The 14,320-nt window shown below is 37.0% G+C and overlaps 1 protein-coding gene across 4 annotated transcripts in view; it reads left to right on the top strand.

Moving 5' to 3' along the window:
- The window catches only part of LOC105709990 (COP9 signalosome complex subunit 2), a 425,050-nt gene that overhangs the window by 70,569 nt on the left and 340,161 nt on the right, over positions 1–14,320 (top strand). For all 4 annotated transcript variants that reach the window (XM_012442168.2, XM_012442169.2, XM_064365646.1 and 1 more), the window contains one exon: positions 3,890–4,016. In XM_012442168.2, coding sequence (XP_012297591.2) covers positions 3,890–4,016 — 127 coding nt within the window. The remainder of the gene's footprint in view (positions 1–3,889; positions 4,017–14,320) is intronic.

Here is a 14,320-nt window from a genome sequence, read left to right as displayed (position 1 = left end):
GGCCAGGCACAGTGGCTCACGCCTGTATTCCCAACACTTTGGGAGGCTGAGGTGGGCGGATCATGAGGTCAGGAGTTCAAGACCAGCCTCAGCAACATGGTGAAACCCCGTCTCTACTAAAAATACAAAAATTAGCCAGGCATGGTGGTGTGCACCTATAGTCCCAGCTACTCAGAAGGCTGAGGCAGGAGAATTGCTTGAACCTGGGAGGCGGAGTTGCAGTGAGCTGATATCATGCCACTGCACTCCAGCCTGGTGACAGAGTGAGACTGTCTCGGGAGGTGGGTGGGAATAACTACTCCTGCTCCTTTCTGATGAGATCATATGATAGGCCATAAAAGAAGTCTCAATAAATTTAAGAAAATCAAAATTATATGAAGTACTCTTTCAGACCACAGTAGCATAAAATTAGAAATTACTCCAAAAGGAATCCTCAAAACTATACCAATACATGGAAATTAATTTGCTCCTGAATGATCTTTGGGTGAACAGTGAAATCAAGATGGAAAATTTAAAATTCTTTGAACTGAGCAATAATACTGACAAAACCTATCTAAACCTCCGACACAGAAAAAGCAGTGCTAAGAGGAAAGTTCATAGCATTAAATGCCTACATCAAAAAGCCTAAAAAAGCACAAATAGACAATCCAAGGTCACACCTCAAGGAACTAGAGAAATAAGAACAAACCAAACCCAAACCCAGCTGAAGAAAATTAATAACAAAGATCAGAGCAGAACTAAATGAAATTGAAAAAAAAAAATACAAAAGAGGGAAAAAAGCTGAATATTTGGAAAGATTAACAAATTTGACAGATCATTAGCAAGATTAAGCAAGAAAGTAGAAGATACAAATAAGCTCAATTAAAACATAATGGGAACTATACAACCGATACCACAGAAATACAAAAAATTATTTAAGGCTACTGTAAACACCTTTATGCACACAAATTACAAGATGTAGAGGAGATGGATAAATTACAGGAAATCTACCACCCTTTTAGATTGTATCAGGAAGAAACAGAAACTCTGAACAGAGCAATAATAAGTAGTGAGATTGAAACAGTAATTTAAAAGTTTGCCAAAAAAAAGTTAAGGATCAGATGGATTCACAGCCGAATTCTATCAGATATTTAAAGAAGAATTGGTATGAATTTTACTGAAACTATTACAAAAGTTAGAGAAAGAGAGAATCCTCCCTAATTCATTCTATGAAGCCAGTATCACCCTAATACCAAAACCAGGAAGGAACAAAATGAAAAATGAAAACTACAGACCAATATTACTGATGAACATAGATGTAGAAATCTGCAACAAAATACTAGCTAACCAAATCCAACAGCATATCAAAAATATAATACACCATGATCAAGTATGTTTCACAACAGGGATGCAGGGATGGTTTAACATACCCAAGTCAATAAATGTGATACATCACAAAAACAAAATTAAAAACCATATGATTATCTTAATAGATGCAGAAAAAGCATTTGACAAAATACAGCATCACTTTATGATTAAAACTCTCAGCAAAATTGGCATAGAAGGGACATACCTCAGGATAATAAAGCCATCTATGACAAACACACAACCAACATTATACTGAATGGGGAGAAGTTGAAAGCATTCTCCCAGAGAACTGCAACAAGACAAGGATGCCCACTTTCACCACTTCCGTTTAACATACTGGAATTCTAGCCAGATCAGTTAAACAGGAGGATAAAGGGCATCGAAATGAGTAAAGAGGAAGTCAAACTGTCACTGTTTGCTGATGATATGATTGTATACCTAGAAAACCCTAAAGACTCATCCAGAAAGCTACTACATCTGACAAATTAATTCACTAAAGTTTGAGGATACTAAATCAATGTACACAAATAAGTAGCACTGCGATATACCAACAACCAAGATGAGAATCAAATGAAGAACTCAGTCCCGTTTAGGACACCTGCAAATATATATATATATATATATATATACACACACACACACACACACACACACACACACACACACACACACAAATATATATATATATAAATAACTTAGGAATATACCTAACCAAAGAGGTGAAAGACCTCTACAAGAAAAACTGTAGAACACTGCTGAAACAAATCATAGATGAGACAAATAAAAACACATCCCATGCTCAGAGATGGGTAGAATCAATATTGTGAAAATGATCACACTGCCAAAAGCAGCCTACAAATTCAATACAATTCCCATAAAAATAACATCATCTTTTTTCACAGAACTAGAAAAAACAATCCTAAAATTCATATGGAACCAAAAAGCCCACATAGCCCAAGAAGGCTAAGCAAAAAGAACAAATTTGAAGGCATCACATTACCCAATTTCAAACTATACTACAGGCTATGTTACCAAAACGCCATGTTACTGGTATAAAAATAGGCATGTAGACTAATGAAACAGAATAGAGAACTTAAATAAAGCCAAATACTTACAGCCAACTGATCTTTGACAAAGCTAACGAAAACATAAGGTAGGGAAAGGACACCCTATTTAACAAATGGTTCTGGGATAATGGCAAGCCACATGTAGAAGAATAAAGCTGGATACTCACCTCTTAACTTAGACAAATGTCAACTCAAGATAACTCAAAGATCTAAATCTAAGACCTGAAACAATAAAAATTCTAGAAGATAACATCGGAAAAACTCTTCTAGATATTGGCTTAGGCAAAGAGTTCATGAACAAGAAACCAAAAGCAAATTCAACAAAAACAAAAATAAATAGGTGGGACTTAAACTAAAAAGCTTCTGAACAATAAAAGAAATAATCAGCGGAGTAAACAGACAGCCTCCTGAGTGGGTGCAAATGTTTGCAAACTATGCATCCGACAAAGAACTAATATCAAGAATCTACAAGAAACTCAAACAAATGAGCAAGAATAAAAACAAATAATTCCATTAAAAAATATACAAAGGATATGAATAGACAATTCTCAAAAGAAGACATACAAATAGCCAACAAACATGAAAAAAATGATCTATATCACTAATTATCAGGGAAATACAAATCAAAACCACAATTTGATACCATTTTACTTCTTCAAAAAATTCCATAATTTAAAAATCCAAAAATAATATATGTTGGCATGGATGTGGTAAAAAGGGAACACTTTTACACTGCTGGTGGTAATGTAAACTAATACAACAACTGTGGAAAACAGTATGGAGATTCTTTAAAGTAGTAAAAGTAGAACTACGGTTTTATCCACCAATCCCACTACTGGGTATCTACCCAGAGGAAAAGAAGTTATTATATGAAAAAGTCACTTGCACACACATGTGTATAGCAGCACAATTTGCAATTGCAGAAATATGGAACCAGCCTAAATGCCCATCAACCAAGAAGTGGATAAAGAAAATGTGAGATATTTATATATATATATATGTATATGTATAACTGTGGCCGAGACTTACTTTCTCAATAAATTGTACTAGTGTTTATAAAAAGAAATAATGTGTTCACAAAACCTCATTAACATACGGTTTACCGATATAAGAAACCTGCGCATGTACCCTTGAATATAAAATAAAAGTTAAAAATGTTAAATAAATGTATAACTAGTTTTAAAAGCTAAAAAATTAAAATCATGAGGAAACCAAAGAAATTTAACTTCCAGGTTGTTGGAGGCAGTGGAGAGGGTGGCATTGCTCTTCATTGACACATATTCCAGTTCAAATTTAGCTTTCAGGCATAGTGATGTACATTAATTTATATAATTATGATTTTAGAATTTAAAAATGGCAAATTTTTATTTGGTTAATAAATTGTAAGGCAAAGTTTAAAAATAATTTCTTTGGCAGCTGACATATATTAAAAATTAAGAATATAAAATTAATCTAATATGATTTTATTTTGATAGATATATCCTGATTGTTTGGCACAAGCCATATATGCAACATTCCATGAAGCTTTTCCAGAATCTAGTTACCGCTTTAATGATGAATTTAAAGAAGATCTAGGGAATAACATTTTTCTTTGGTGTTCAGGTATGAATATATCATTTAAATATTGATCATTGTTTTGGTTTCTAAAAGTTTGGAGTGGCAGTATTTTATTTATTTCATCCAACAAAAATGGTAGTTCTTTTTCATATAAAGCATGCCATAGCAGTACCCATGGGTTAAAATAAAAGTTATTTATTTTCTTCTGAATATTTTATTATACCATTATTTAAATCATTACTTATTAAATTTAGAAGCCAAATATTTTATAAGCAATGGATTTATTATGGAAAACTGAAATGTCACAGAAATAAAATCATACCATGTATGTAGTGTATTTGCACCATACATGTTTAAGCTGCTTTTAGAATACTACTTACATTTTCATAGCAAATAGTATTATTTAGGATAAAATCTAGAAATAATTTAATTTCTTTGAGAACATTAATCAAGGAAAACCTGTTTTTGAATCAATGTGTGTGTGTAGGTGAAAATGGTAGGATTGGAAAGCTAAAGGAAAGTAAAACTCTATCCTAGAACATTTATCAAGAGATTTAAGTACTAGAGTTTAAAACTAAAGTATAAAAATATAGTTTCATGTTCCTGGAATGACCTCCCAGCATTTTTTATAAGATTGTTATTATTAACCACCAGAAACTATTAACTGTTTTCACATAGTTCTTGTAAATACTTCAATCTAAATGTTATCTAATTTTTAAAACTGCTTAATGTCAGTTTTTACTAACCAAATCACTTTTATAAGAAAATGTTTTATACTTTATGGAGGGACCCTTTGAGGGGTAAAGACTTGAAAACAACCCTGAGAAACCCCTATGAATACACACAGGTAAGAATCTCCTGCTAATCATTTAAAATATCAAATTAATTCAAATATAAAAAACAAAAAGGAAATGTCCACAGCATTCATACAAAGATACTATAAGAAAAAAACATGATGAAGGGCAGAAGAATTTTTTACAGACCTATTATTAAGTGAATTTTGTCTTTCCCCAAATTTAAATGTTGAAGTAGATTCCTAATCTCTACTATACCTCACAATGTGACTGTATTTGGAGGTGTGGTCTTTAAAGAAGTAATAAGAAGTAATTAAGGTTAAATGGCATTATATGGGTGGGCTCTAATCCAATATGATTGGTGTCCTTATAGGAAGTGGGAGAGATAAATGATATGAGCAACATGGTAGATTAGGTTATCTTTTATCTCACTCCCACACATACAAAATAATTAGATATCTACCCATGAACAAAAATAATCCTAGAAGGGTTCAAGAGTCAAATTTAAAACCTACAGCAATATAGTACTGCAAAAACCAGTAACTGCACAGAAAGGATTGCTGGGGAGATTGGCATATGTGAGACATCTGGATACAGCTAGGCACAAAGAAGGGTGGGGAATACCAGAATCAGTCAGGAAGCAGGTACCACTTTGGTCTCCAGTGGCCTGCTCTGCAAAGGATCCTAGCAGCCTTTTCCACTAAGGACTTCAACAGTCCTCGAGGCAGCCACATAGTCCCTATAGCTTTCACATCATATGTCCCCTTAGTGTTCATCCTTTTTTTCTTCAGGACATAGAGAACACTACTGGCTCTTGCCACTGAGATAGTTAACCAACAGCCATTGCTGTTTTTACCTCCTGGGGAGAGAGACACTGCTGTGCTCTGACCTCAAAAAGAAGCCACTGTTGTGCTACCCAGGGCTAGGGCCACCACTTGCACCCAAAACTATGCATGCCACAGACTCTAGAGACACAGACACTCTTTGCATACCCACATTCTAGGTCTCAGCTTTGTTGCAGGAGCATGCATGCCCATGTTTCATACCCCAAAGTCATTTCCACAACAAGCTAGGCTTCACCAGGGACCATGGAACCACTTTTACTCCACACATGTCTGTACTTTAAACTCCAGCTCTACAGCCATTCCATAAACACCTCCTATGGACACCAGCTGCATTTGTATTCTGGACTCTAGAGCAACAGTAAATTTTCGCCTGCCCGTGCTCTGAACCCCAGATCCTAGGGCAAACACCTGCACTCATGACACTGGACCCACTACAACACTGCCTCACATTCCTGAGGTCTGCATGAATTTACACTCCAGACCTCATTTTCTTGCATTTCCAGAAGTTCCCATGCCTCACACACCATTCCAAATGCTGTTGCAGGGAACCTGCATCACAGGCACCAATGTCCCTATTGCCCCAGACCCTGGAGCCACTGACCCTTCATGTGTACTCATACTTCAAATCCTGGCACCATGGCCACTTTGTGGGCACCAGACATCAGACAGTGATGCTACTACCACTACCACGAGAGGCTCACAAACTGAACCTGGCATTTTTGGGGATATCTGCAGGCATGAATTCCACTATAGGAGAAAAAGAGATTAGTAGGATCCCATCAGCCTTTGTAACTGAATACCCTAACAACCCTCACAGCCATTGCAGACACCACTAGCCTTGGCGACCGAGGACACTGCAATTTTCACTGATGCTAACTTCATCTGACAGAGGTGCATGGGAAATGTAAGCTGTTGCATGCTCACCAAGCCAGAAACACTACACCTCACCTAGCCAATACCTTTATACCCACCCATAGTTGAAGTTCTTTTCTCACCAAAACCAGCATATCAACAGAGAAATGCGAATCAAAACCACATTGAGATATCATCTCACGCCAATTAGAATGGCGATCATTAAAAAATCTGGAGACGGCCGGGCGCGGTGGCTCAAGCCTGTAATCCCAGCACTTTGGGAGGCCGAGGCGGGTGGATCACGAGGTCAAGAGATCGAGACCATCCTGGTCAACATGGTGAAACCCCGTCTCTACTAATATAAAAAATTAGCTGGGCACAGTGGCGCGTGCCTGTAATCCCAGCTACTCAGGAGGCTGAGGCAGGAGAATTGCCTGAACCCAGGAAGCGGAGATTGCGGTGAGCCGAGATCGCGCCATTGCGCTCCACCCTGGGTATCAAGAGCGAAACTCTGTCTCAAAAAAAAAAAAAAAAAAAAAAAATCTGGAGACAACAGACCCTGGAGAGGATGTGGAGAAATAGGGATGCTTTTACATTGTTGGTGGGAGTGTAAATTAGTTCATCCATTGTGGAAGATGGTGTGGCGATTCCTCAAGGATCTAGAGATAGAAATTCCATTTGACCCAGCAATCCCATTACTGGGTATATACCGAAAGGATTAGAAATCATTCTATTTTAAAGATGCATACATACATATGTTCATTTCAGCACTGTTTACAATAGCAAAGACTTGGAACCAGCCCAAATGCCCATCAAGGATAGACTGGATCAAGAAAATGTGGCACATATACACCATGGAATACTATGCAGCCATAAAAAAGGATGAGTTCATGTCCTTTGCAGTGACATGAATGAATCTGGAAACCATCATTCTCAACAAACTGACACAAGAACAGGAAACCAAACACCGCATGTTCTCACTTAGAAGTGGGTGTTGAACAATGAGAACACATGGACACAGGGAGGGGAGCATCACACACTAGGGTCTATTGAGGGTGGAGGGCTAGGGAAGCAACAGCAGCGGGTGGGGAGATTGGGGAGGGATAACATTAGGAGAATACCTAATATGGGTGATGGGGGATGGAGGCAGCAAACTACTATAGCATGTGTATACCTACAAGATCTGCCCATATACCCCAGAACTTAAAGTAAAATAAAAAAATTTTAAAATCTTGATAAATTGGAGTTTGTAAAAATAGGAACTACTCTTCAAAAAACACTGATAAGAGAATGAAAATTCAAGCCACAGAGAAATATTTGTGAATTTCTTATCTGATAAAGGATTTGTATCTAGTATGCATAAAGACTCTTCAAAACTCAGTGTTTAATAAATAATCCAATAAGAAATACACAAAAGATATGAACACATCATCAAAAATGACTTACAGAAGGCAAATAAGCTTACAAAAACATGTTCAACATCCTTAGACACTTGGGAAATGCAAATTAAGACAACACTGAGGAGAGAGATCCAAGATGGCTAACCACTAGCAGTTCGGGATTGTAGCTCCCAGTGAAAGTGCAGAGAATGAGAGGACACCACACTTTCAGACGAATTTTTGTTGCTCACAGACCAGGAGATTCCCAGCGGAGGAGCCCCACAGGTCACCAGCGCAACTCCTGTTTTGCTGGCACCTCAGCACAGCAGTTCTTGGTGCAGAGTGAGGGGGACTGGGTCCCCTTTTGGCCGATTCCCGGGCAGAAAAGCACCATCAATCTTAACACTGCTGTTTCGGCCAGCGCAGTGGATTGCTCAGATTTCGGTGCTGGGAATCAACAAGTTGGACGTCCACTAAGAAACCTAATTTGAAAGTCGGAAATCACAAAGACAACAGCTGGATAAATTTACAATGATGGGAAGAAACCAGCGTGAAAAGCCTGAGAATACCCAAAATCAGAATGCCTCTCCCTTTACAGGGGTTCACAGTTCCTCATCAGCAACAGAACAAGCCCTGATGGAGAACGAGTGTGTTCCATTAACAGAAGTAGGCTTCAGAAGGTGGATGATAAGAAACTTCTGTGAATTAAAAGAATTTATTCTAACCCAATGCAAAGAACTTTGAAAAAAGGTTTGATGAAATGCTAACGAGAATAGACAATTTGGAGAGGAATATAGGTGAATTAATGGAGCTGAAAAACACAACACGAGAACTTCACGAAGTATGCACAAGTTTTAACAGTTGAATTGATCAAGCAGAAGAAAGGATATCAGAGTTCGAAGACCAACTTAACAAAATAAAAGGAGACGTCAAGATTAGAGAAAAAAGGATAAAAAAGAATCAGCAAAGTCTCCAAGAAATATGGGACTATGTGAAAAGACCTAATCTACTTTTGATAGGTGTACCTGAATGTGACAAAGAGAATGAATCCAAGCTGGAAAATACTCTTCAGGAGATTATTCAGGAAAACTTTCCCAACCTAGTAAGACAGGACAATATTCAACTCCAGATAATACAGAGAACACCACAAAGATATTCCTCAAGAAGACCAACCCAAGGCACATAATCGTCAGATTCATTAGAGTTGAAATGAAGGAGAAAATACTAAGAGCAGCCAGAGAGAAAAGTCAGGTTACCCACAAAGGGAAGCCTATCAGACTGACAGCAGATCTCTCAGCAGAAACCCTACAAGCCAGAAAAGAGTGGGGGCCAATATTCAACATCCTTAAAGAAAAGAACTTTCAACCCAGAATTTCATATCCAGCCAAACTGAGCTTCAAAAGTGAAGGAAAAATAAAATCTTTTGCAAACAAGCAAGTACTTAGAGATTTCACCATCACCAGGCCTGCTTTGCAGAAGCTTCTGAAAGAAGCACTATACATATAAAGGAGCAACCAGTATCAGCCTTTCCAAAAATATATCCAGCTAGCATCAAATGGCAGTATTAAACTCATATATATTATTAACTGGATAAAAAGCCAAAACCCATCAGTACGCTGTATCTAGACCCATCTCACATGCAACGATACACAAAGACTCAAAACAAAGGGACAGAGGAAGATTTACCAACCAAACGGAGAGCAAACATAAATAAATAAATAAAAAGCAGGAGTTGCAATTCTCACCTCTGATAAAATAGACTTTAAAGCAACAAAGATCAAAAGAGGCAAAGAAGGACATTACATAATGGTAAAAGGATCAATGCAACAAGAAGAGCTAACGATCCTATATATACACATACCCAATACAGGAGCACCCGGATACATAAGACAAGTTCTTAATGACTTATAAAGAGACTTAGCCTCCCACACAATAATAGTGGGAGACTGTAACATCACATTGTCAATATTAGACTGATCAACGAGATAGAAAATTAACAAGGATATCCAGGACTTGAACTCAGACCCGGAACAAGTAAACTTAATAAACATTTATAGAACTCTCCACTTCAAATACACAAAACATACATTCTTATCAGTACCATATCACACCTACTCCAAAAGTGACTACATAATTGGAAGTAAATCACTCCTTAATAATTAATTGCATAGCATTTCATAGGTTTAAATGAAATATTGGTTGGCTGCTTGTTTGTTATTTTCTTCCCTTATTCCTTCCTGTCTCCATTGTTAAGCACAATTATTGGCATAAAAGAGGTTTTCAATTCCCATTTTTAGACTGCATTCTAGCCTGGGCAATAAAGCAATATTCCCGTTCTCTCTCCCTCTTTCTCTTCCTTTTTCTTCCTCTTCTTCATTCTTTTTTTTTTCTTTCTCTCTTTCTTTCTTCCTTTTTTTTTTTCTTCAAAAGAAAAAAAAACAAGTTAGTACAATTTACAATCATTGGTATCGTCTTTGGTGCACTAAAGAAAAATAGCTATTCACTAAATTCTGAATGCAGGGAACATGCCCACTAAAAAAACTGAGCAATTTTTGCTTCTATGTTACTGGATTGGTGCAAAAGTAATTGCAGTTTTTGCCATCGAAAGTAATGGAATTAGGGCGCAGTGGCTCATGCCTGTAATCTCAGCACTTTGGGAGGCCGAAACAGATGGATCACTTGAGAGGTCAGGAGTTTGAGACCAGCCTGGCCAACATGGTGAGACTCTGCCTCTATTAAAAATGCAAAAGTAAGGCATGATGGTGGGTGCCTGTAATCCCAGCTACTCGGCAGACTGAGACAGAAGAATTGCTTGAACCCATGAGGTGGAGGTTGCCGTGAGCTGAGATCACTCCAGCCTGGCAACAGAGCAAGATTCCACCTCAAAAAAAAAAAAAAGAAAAAGAAAAAGAAAAAAAAAGTAATGGCAAAAACCTCAATTATGTTTGCACCAACATAATAAGTTAGTTTCCCTCTCACTATTAACAATTCAAAACTAATGTACAAATTAAGTGTTTTCTGTAATTGGACAACAGATAGTACAGGGCTGTGATCCATGTGAGAAGGGTACAAATTACGTGTGTCCTGCAACTGCCCCGCTTTCTACCTGAAGATATTTTCAGTATCACTGTAGAGGAAAAGGAAGCCAAACAGAACACAGTGGTCTCACTAAATTGAGGGATCAGAGCTCATGGAGGCATAGGCAGCTACATTTTGGGGAACAGGTAACTGGAGAGGAGAAGCCTACACAGATAAAAAGGTAGCAATTTTTCATAAAGATTTCTTTAAGTTCCTGGTTGACAACTAAGATGTGCATTAAAAGACTAAAATCCCATGCAGCTAGGAGGAGAGCAGTTAGTGGAGAGGTGTAAGTTGAACAATTTCTAGATGTAAGAAAGAACTGGAACATAGGCAAGTTCTGATGATCCTGGGTGAGAAAACTCATTGGACACCTGGGGGGTACAAGACAGCCCATAGATGGATGCACATTCCTGGCAGCAGGAATAAACTAGTTTTAGAATAACAGCTATTGTAAGACTTCACCTAAGTTCCTTATAGATTCTGAATATTAGCCTTTTGATAGGTGCATGGTTTGCAAATATTTTCTCCAATTCTTTACATTGTCTGTTTATTTTCTTAATTTCTTTCACTTTGCAGATGCTCTTTAGATTAATTAGATCCCATTTGTCAATATTTGTTATTGTTATCATTGCTTTGGGCATCTTTGTCATGAAATCTTTGCAGGACCTATGTCCACAGTGGTATCTTCTAGGTTTCCTTCAAGGGTTTTTATAGCCCCATCAACTCTTAGGTTTTAGGTTTAAGCCTTCAATCCATCTTAAGTTGATTTTTGCATATGGTAAAAGGAAGGGGTCCAGTTTCAATCTTCTGCATTGGATAGCCAGTTATCCCAGCAACATTTATTGAAAAAGGAATCATTTGACTATGAAAAGCAGTTTGGCAATCACTCAAAGAAGTTAGAGCAGGACTAACATTTTACTCAGAAAAAAAAAAGACAACACTGAGATAAACTATATATTTCTTTCATGGCTACCACTGAAAAATACCTGCCAAGTACCAGCCAGAATGTGGGACAACTAGGACTCTTGTACATTAGGTGAATGGTACAGCCACTTTGGAAATCACTTGGCACTTTCTTACAGAGTTACAAATATGGAACTGGGAGTAGAGGACGGGTTGATTACAAAGGGGCAAAACTTCCTGGTGGGTGTGGGGGGAGTTTTTAGAATGGTGGAATTGTTCTGTATCTTGATTATTGTGGTGGTTACACAATGGTATGCATTGGTCAAAACTCACAGAACTGTATAATAAAAAGGGATATTTAAAAAATGCAGAAAATAATACATATATTATAAAATATTTATCAATCAACTCTTAATATTACTAGTAAGGCCCCCAGTCAACAGTAGACTATTAGTCTTTAGGTTTTGGGGGCATCAAAAGCTATATGCAGATTTGCCTCTCCATGGGGTGTTGGTACCCCTGACTCCCACATTGTTCAGGGTCATCTGTATATTCAGAGTTCTGAAAGAAAAATATGTCTAAGAATACTTTGCCTGGAAAAGCTGTATTTCAAAAATTAAAGGAAAATAAAAGATTTACCAGACACACAAAACCTGACGTAATTAATCACTCCTAGATTGCCTTAAAAGAAATGCTTAAGAGTTTTTCAAGAAGAAAGGATGCTAATTAGTAACATGAAAACATGTGAAAGTATAAAACTCACTGAAAAAATATGCATATAATCAAATTCAGAATATTCTAAATTGTAAGGTAGAGCGTGAATCACTTATAACTCTAATGCACAAAAAGACAAAAATATTAAAGATAATTATAGCTACAACAATTTGTGTATACACAATGTTAAAAGATGTAAATCGTGACATCAAAAACATAAAATGGGGGGAATATAAAAGTGTAGAACTTTTTTTTTTTGAGATGGAGTCTTGTTCTGTCACCAGGCTGAAGTGCAGTGGCATGATCTTGACTCACTGCAATCTTTGCCTCCTAGGTTCAAGTGATTCTTTTGCCTCAGCTTCCCAGGTAGCTGGAATTACAGATGTGCCACCATATCCAGCTAATTTTTATATTTTTAGTAGAGATGGGATTTCACCATGTTGGCCAGGGTGGCCTCGATCTCCTGACCTCGTGATCCATCCACCTTGGCCTCCCAAAGTGCTGGGATTAGAGGCATGAGCCACCATGCCCGGCCAAAAGTGTAGAATTTTTAATGCAAAGTTAAGCTGTTATGATACCAAAGCAGACTGCTATAATTAAATAGGATTTATATAAGTAAAAACCTACAGTAGACACATGAAAGAAACAGAAAGGAATCAAATTATACAGCCAGAGAAAATAATAAAATCACAAAGGAAGACAGCAAGAAAGCAATAAATGAGCAAAGAATCTGCAAAACAACCAGAAAACAAAAAACAAAATAGCAGGAGTAAGTCCTTACATATCAATTACATTGAATGTAAATGAATTATAATCTCCAATCAAACAATAGAGAAGGACTGAATGGATAAAAACAAAACCCGACTATATGCTGCCTACAACAGACTTATTTCAGCTTTGAGGATGCACATAGACTGACAGTTATGAGAGAGAATCCATGCAAATGGTAATAAACGAGAGTGAGAAAAGCTCTACTTCTATCAGATAAAATGGAAAAACAAAAACTTAAAAAAGAGACAGAGGTTATTCATATAATAAGCAATCAGTTCATAAAGAGGATATAACAATTGTAAGTATATGTGCACTCAGTGTTGGAGCACCTAAATATATAAAGCAAATATTAACTGAACTGAAGGAAGAAACAGACTACAATACAATAATGATAGGAGTCTATAAGACCCTGTTTTCAAAAATTGATAGATCATCTGGAGAGAAAACTAATAGGGAAATAGAGGAATTGACAACATTGTAGACAAAATGACCTAACAGACGTGTACAGAACATTCCATCCAAAGCAGCAGAATGCACATTTTTCTCACATGCACACAAAACATTCTCCAGGATAGATTATATGTTGGGCCACAAAACAAGTCTTAACCACTTTAAGAGACTGAAATCATATCAAGCATATCTGTGGACCACAATGATATGAAATCAGAAATCAGTAATAGGAAGAGAACTGGAAAATTTATAAATATATGGAAACTGAACAATATGCTCTTGAATATCCATTGGGTCAAGGAAGAAATCAGAAGGAAAATCAAAATATCTTGAGGCAAAAATGAAAATGGAAATATCTCAAAACTTATGGGATACAACAAAAGTAGTTGAAGGATGTGCCATTGATGGAGCAGTGGTGACTCACACACAAATGTGCACCACAAACTATTTTAAACATAAAAAAGTTTAAGGATTTTTGTTCACATGAGACTTTCTTAAGGAAATACAAGTGGTCACATGCTAGCCAATTAAAATATGAAAAAGATTGTATGGTTTGTACC

Source organism: Aotus nancymaae, unplaced genomic scaffold (assembly GCF_030222135.1).
Source record: "Aotus nancymaae isolate 86718 unplaced genomic scaffold, 86718_ANA_hifiasm-v0.15.2.pri h1tg000062l, whole genome shotgun sequence".
NCBI classification, from domain to species: Eukaryota; Metazoa; Chordata; class Mammalia; order Primates; family Aotidae; genus Aotus; species Aotus nancymaae.
Note: the sequence above shows the minus strand (reverse complement) of the source record. Positions and strands in the feature narration are given on the sequence as shown.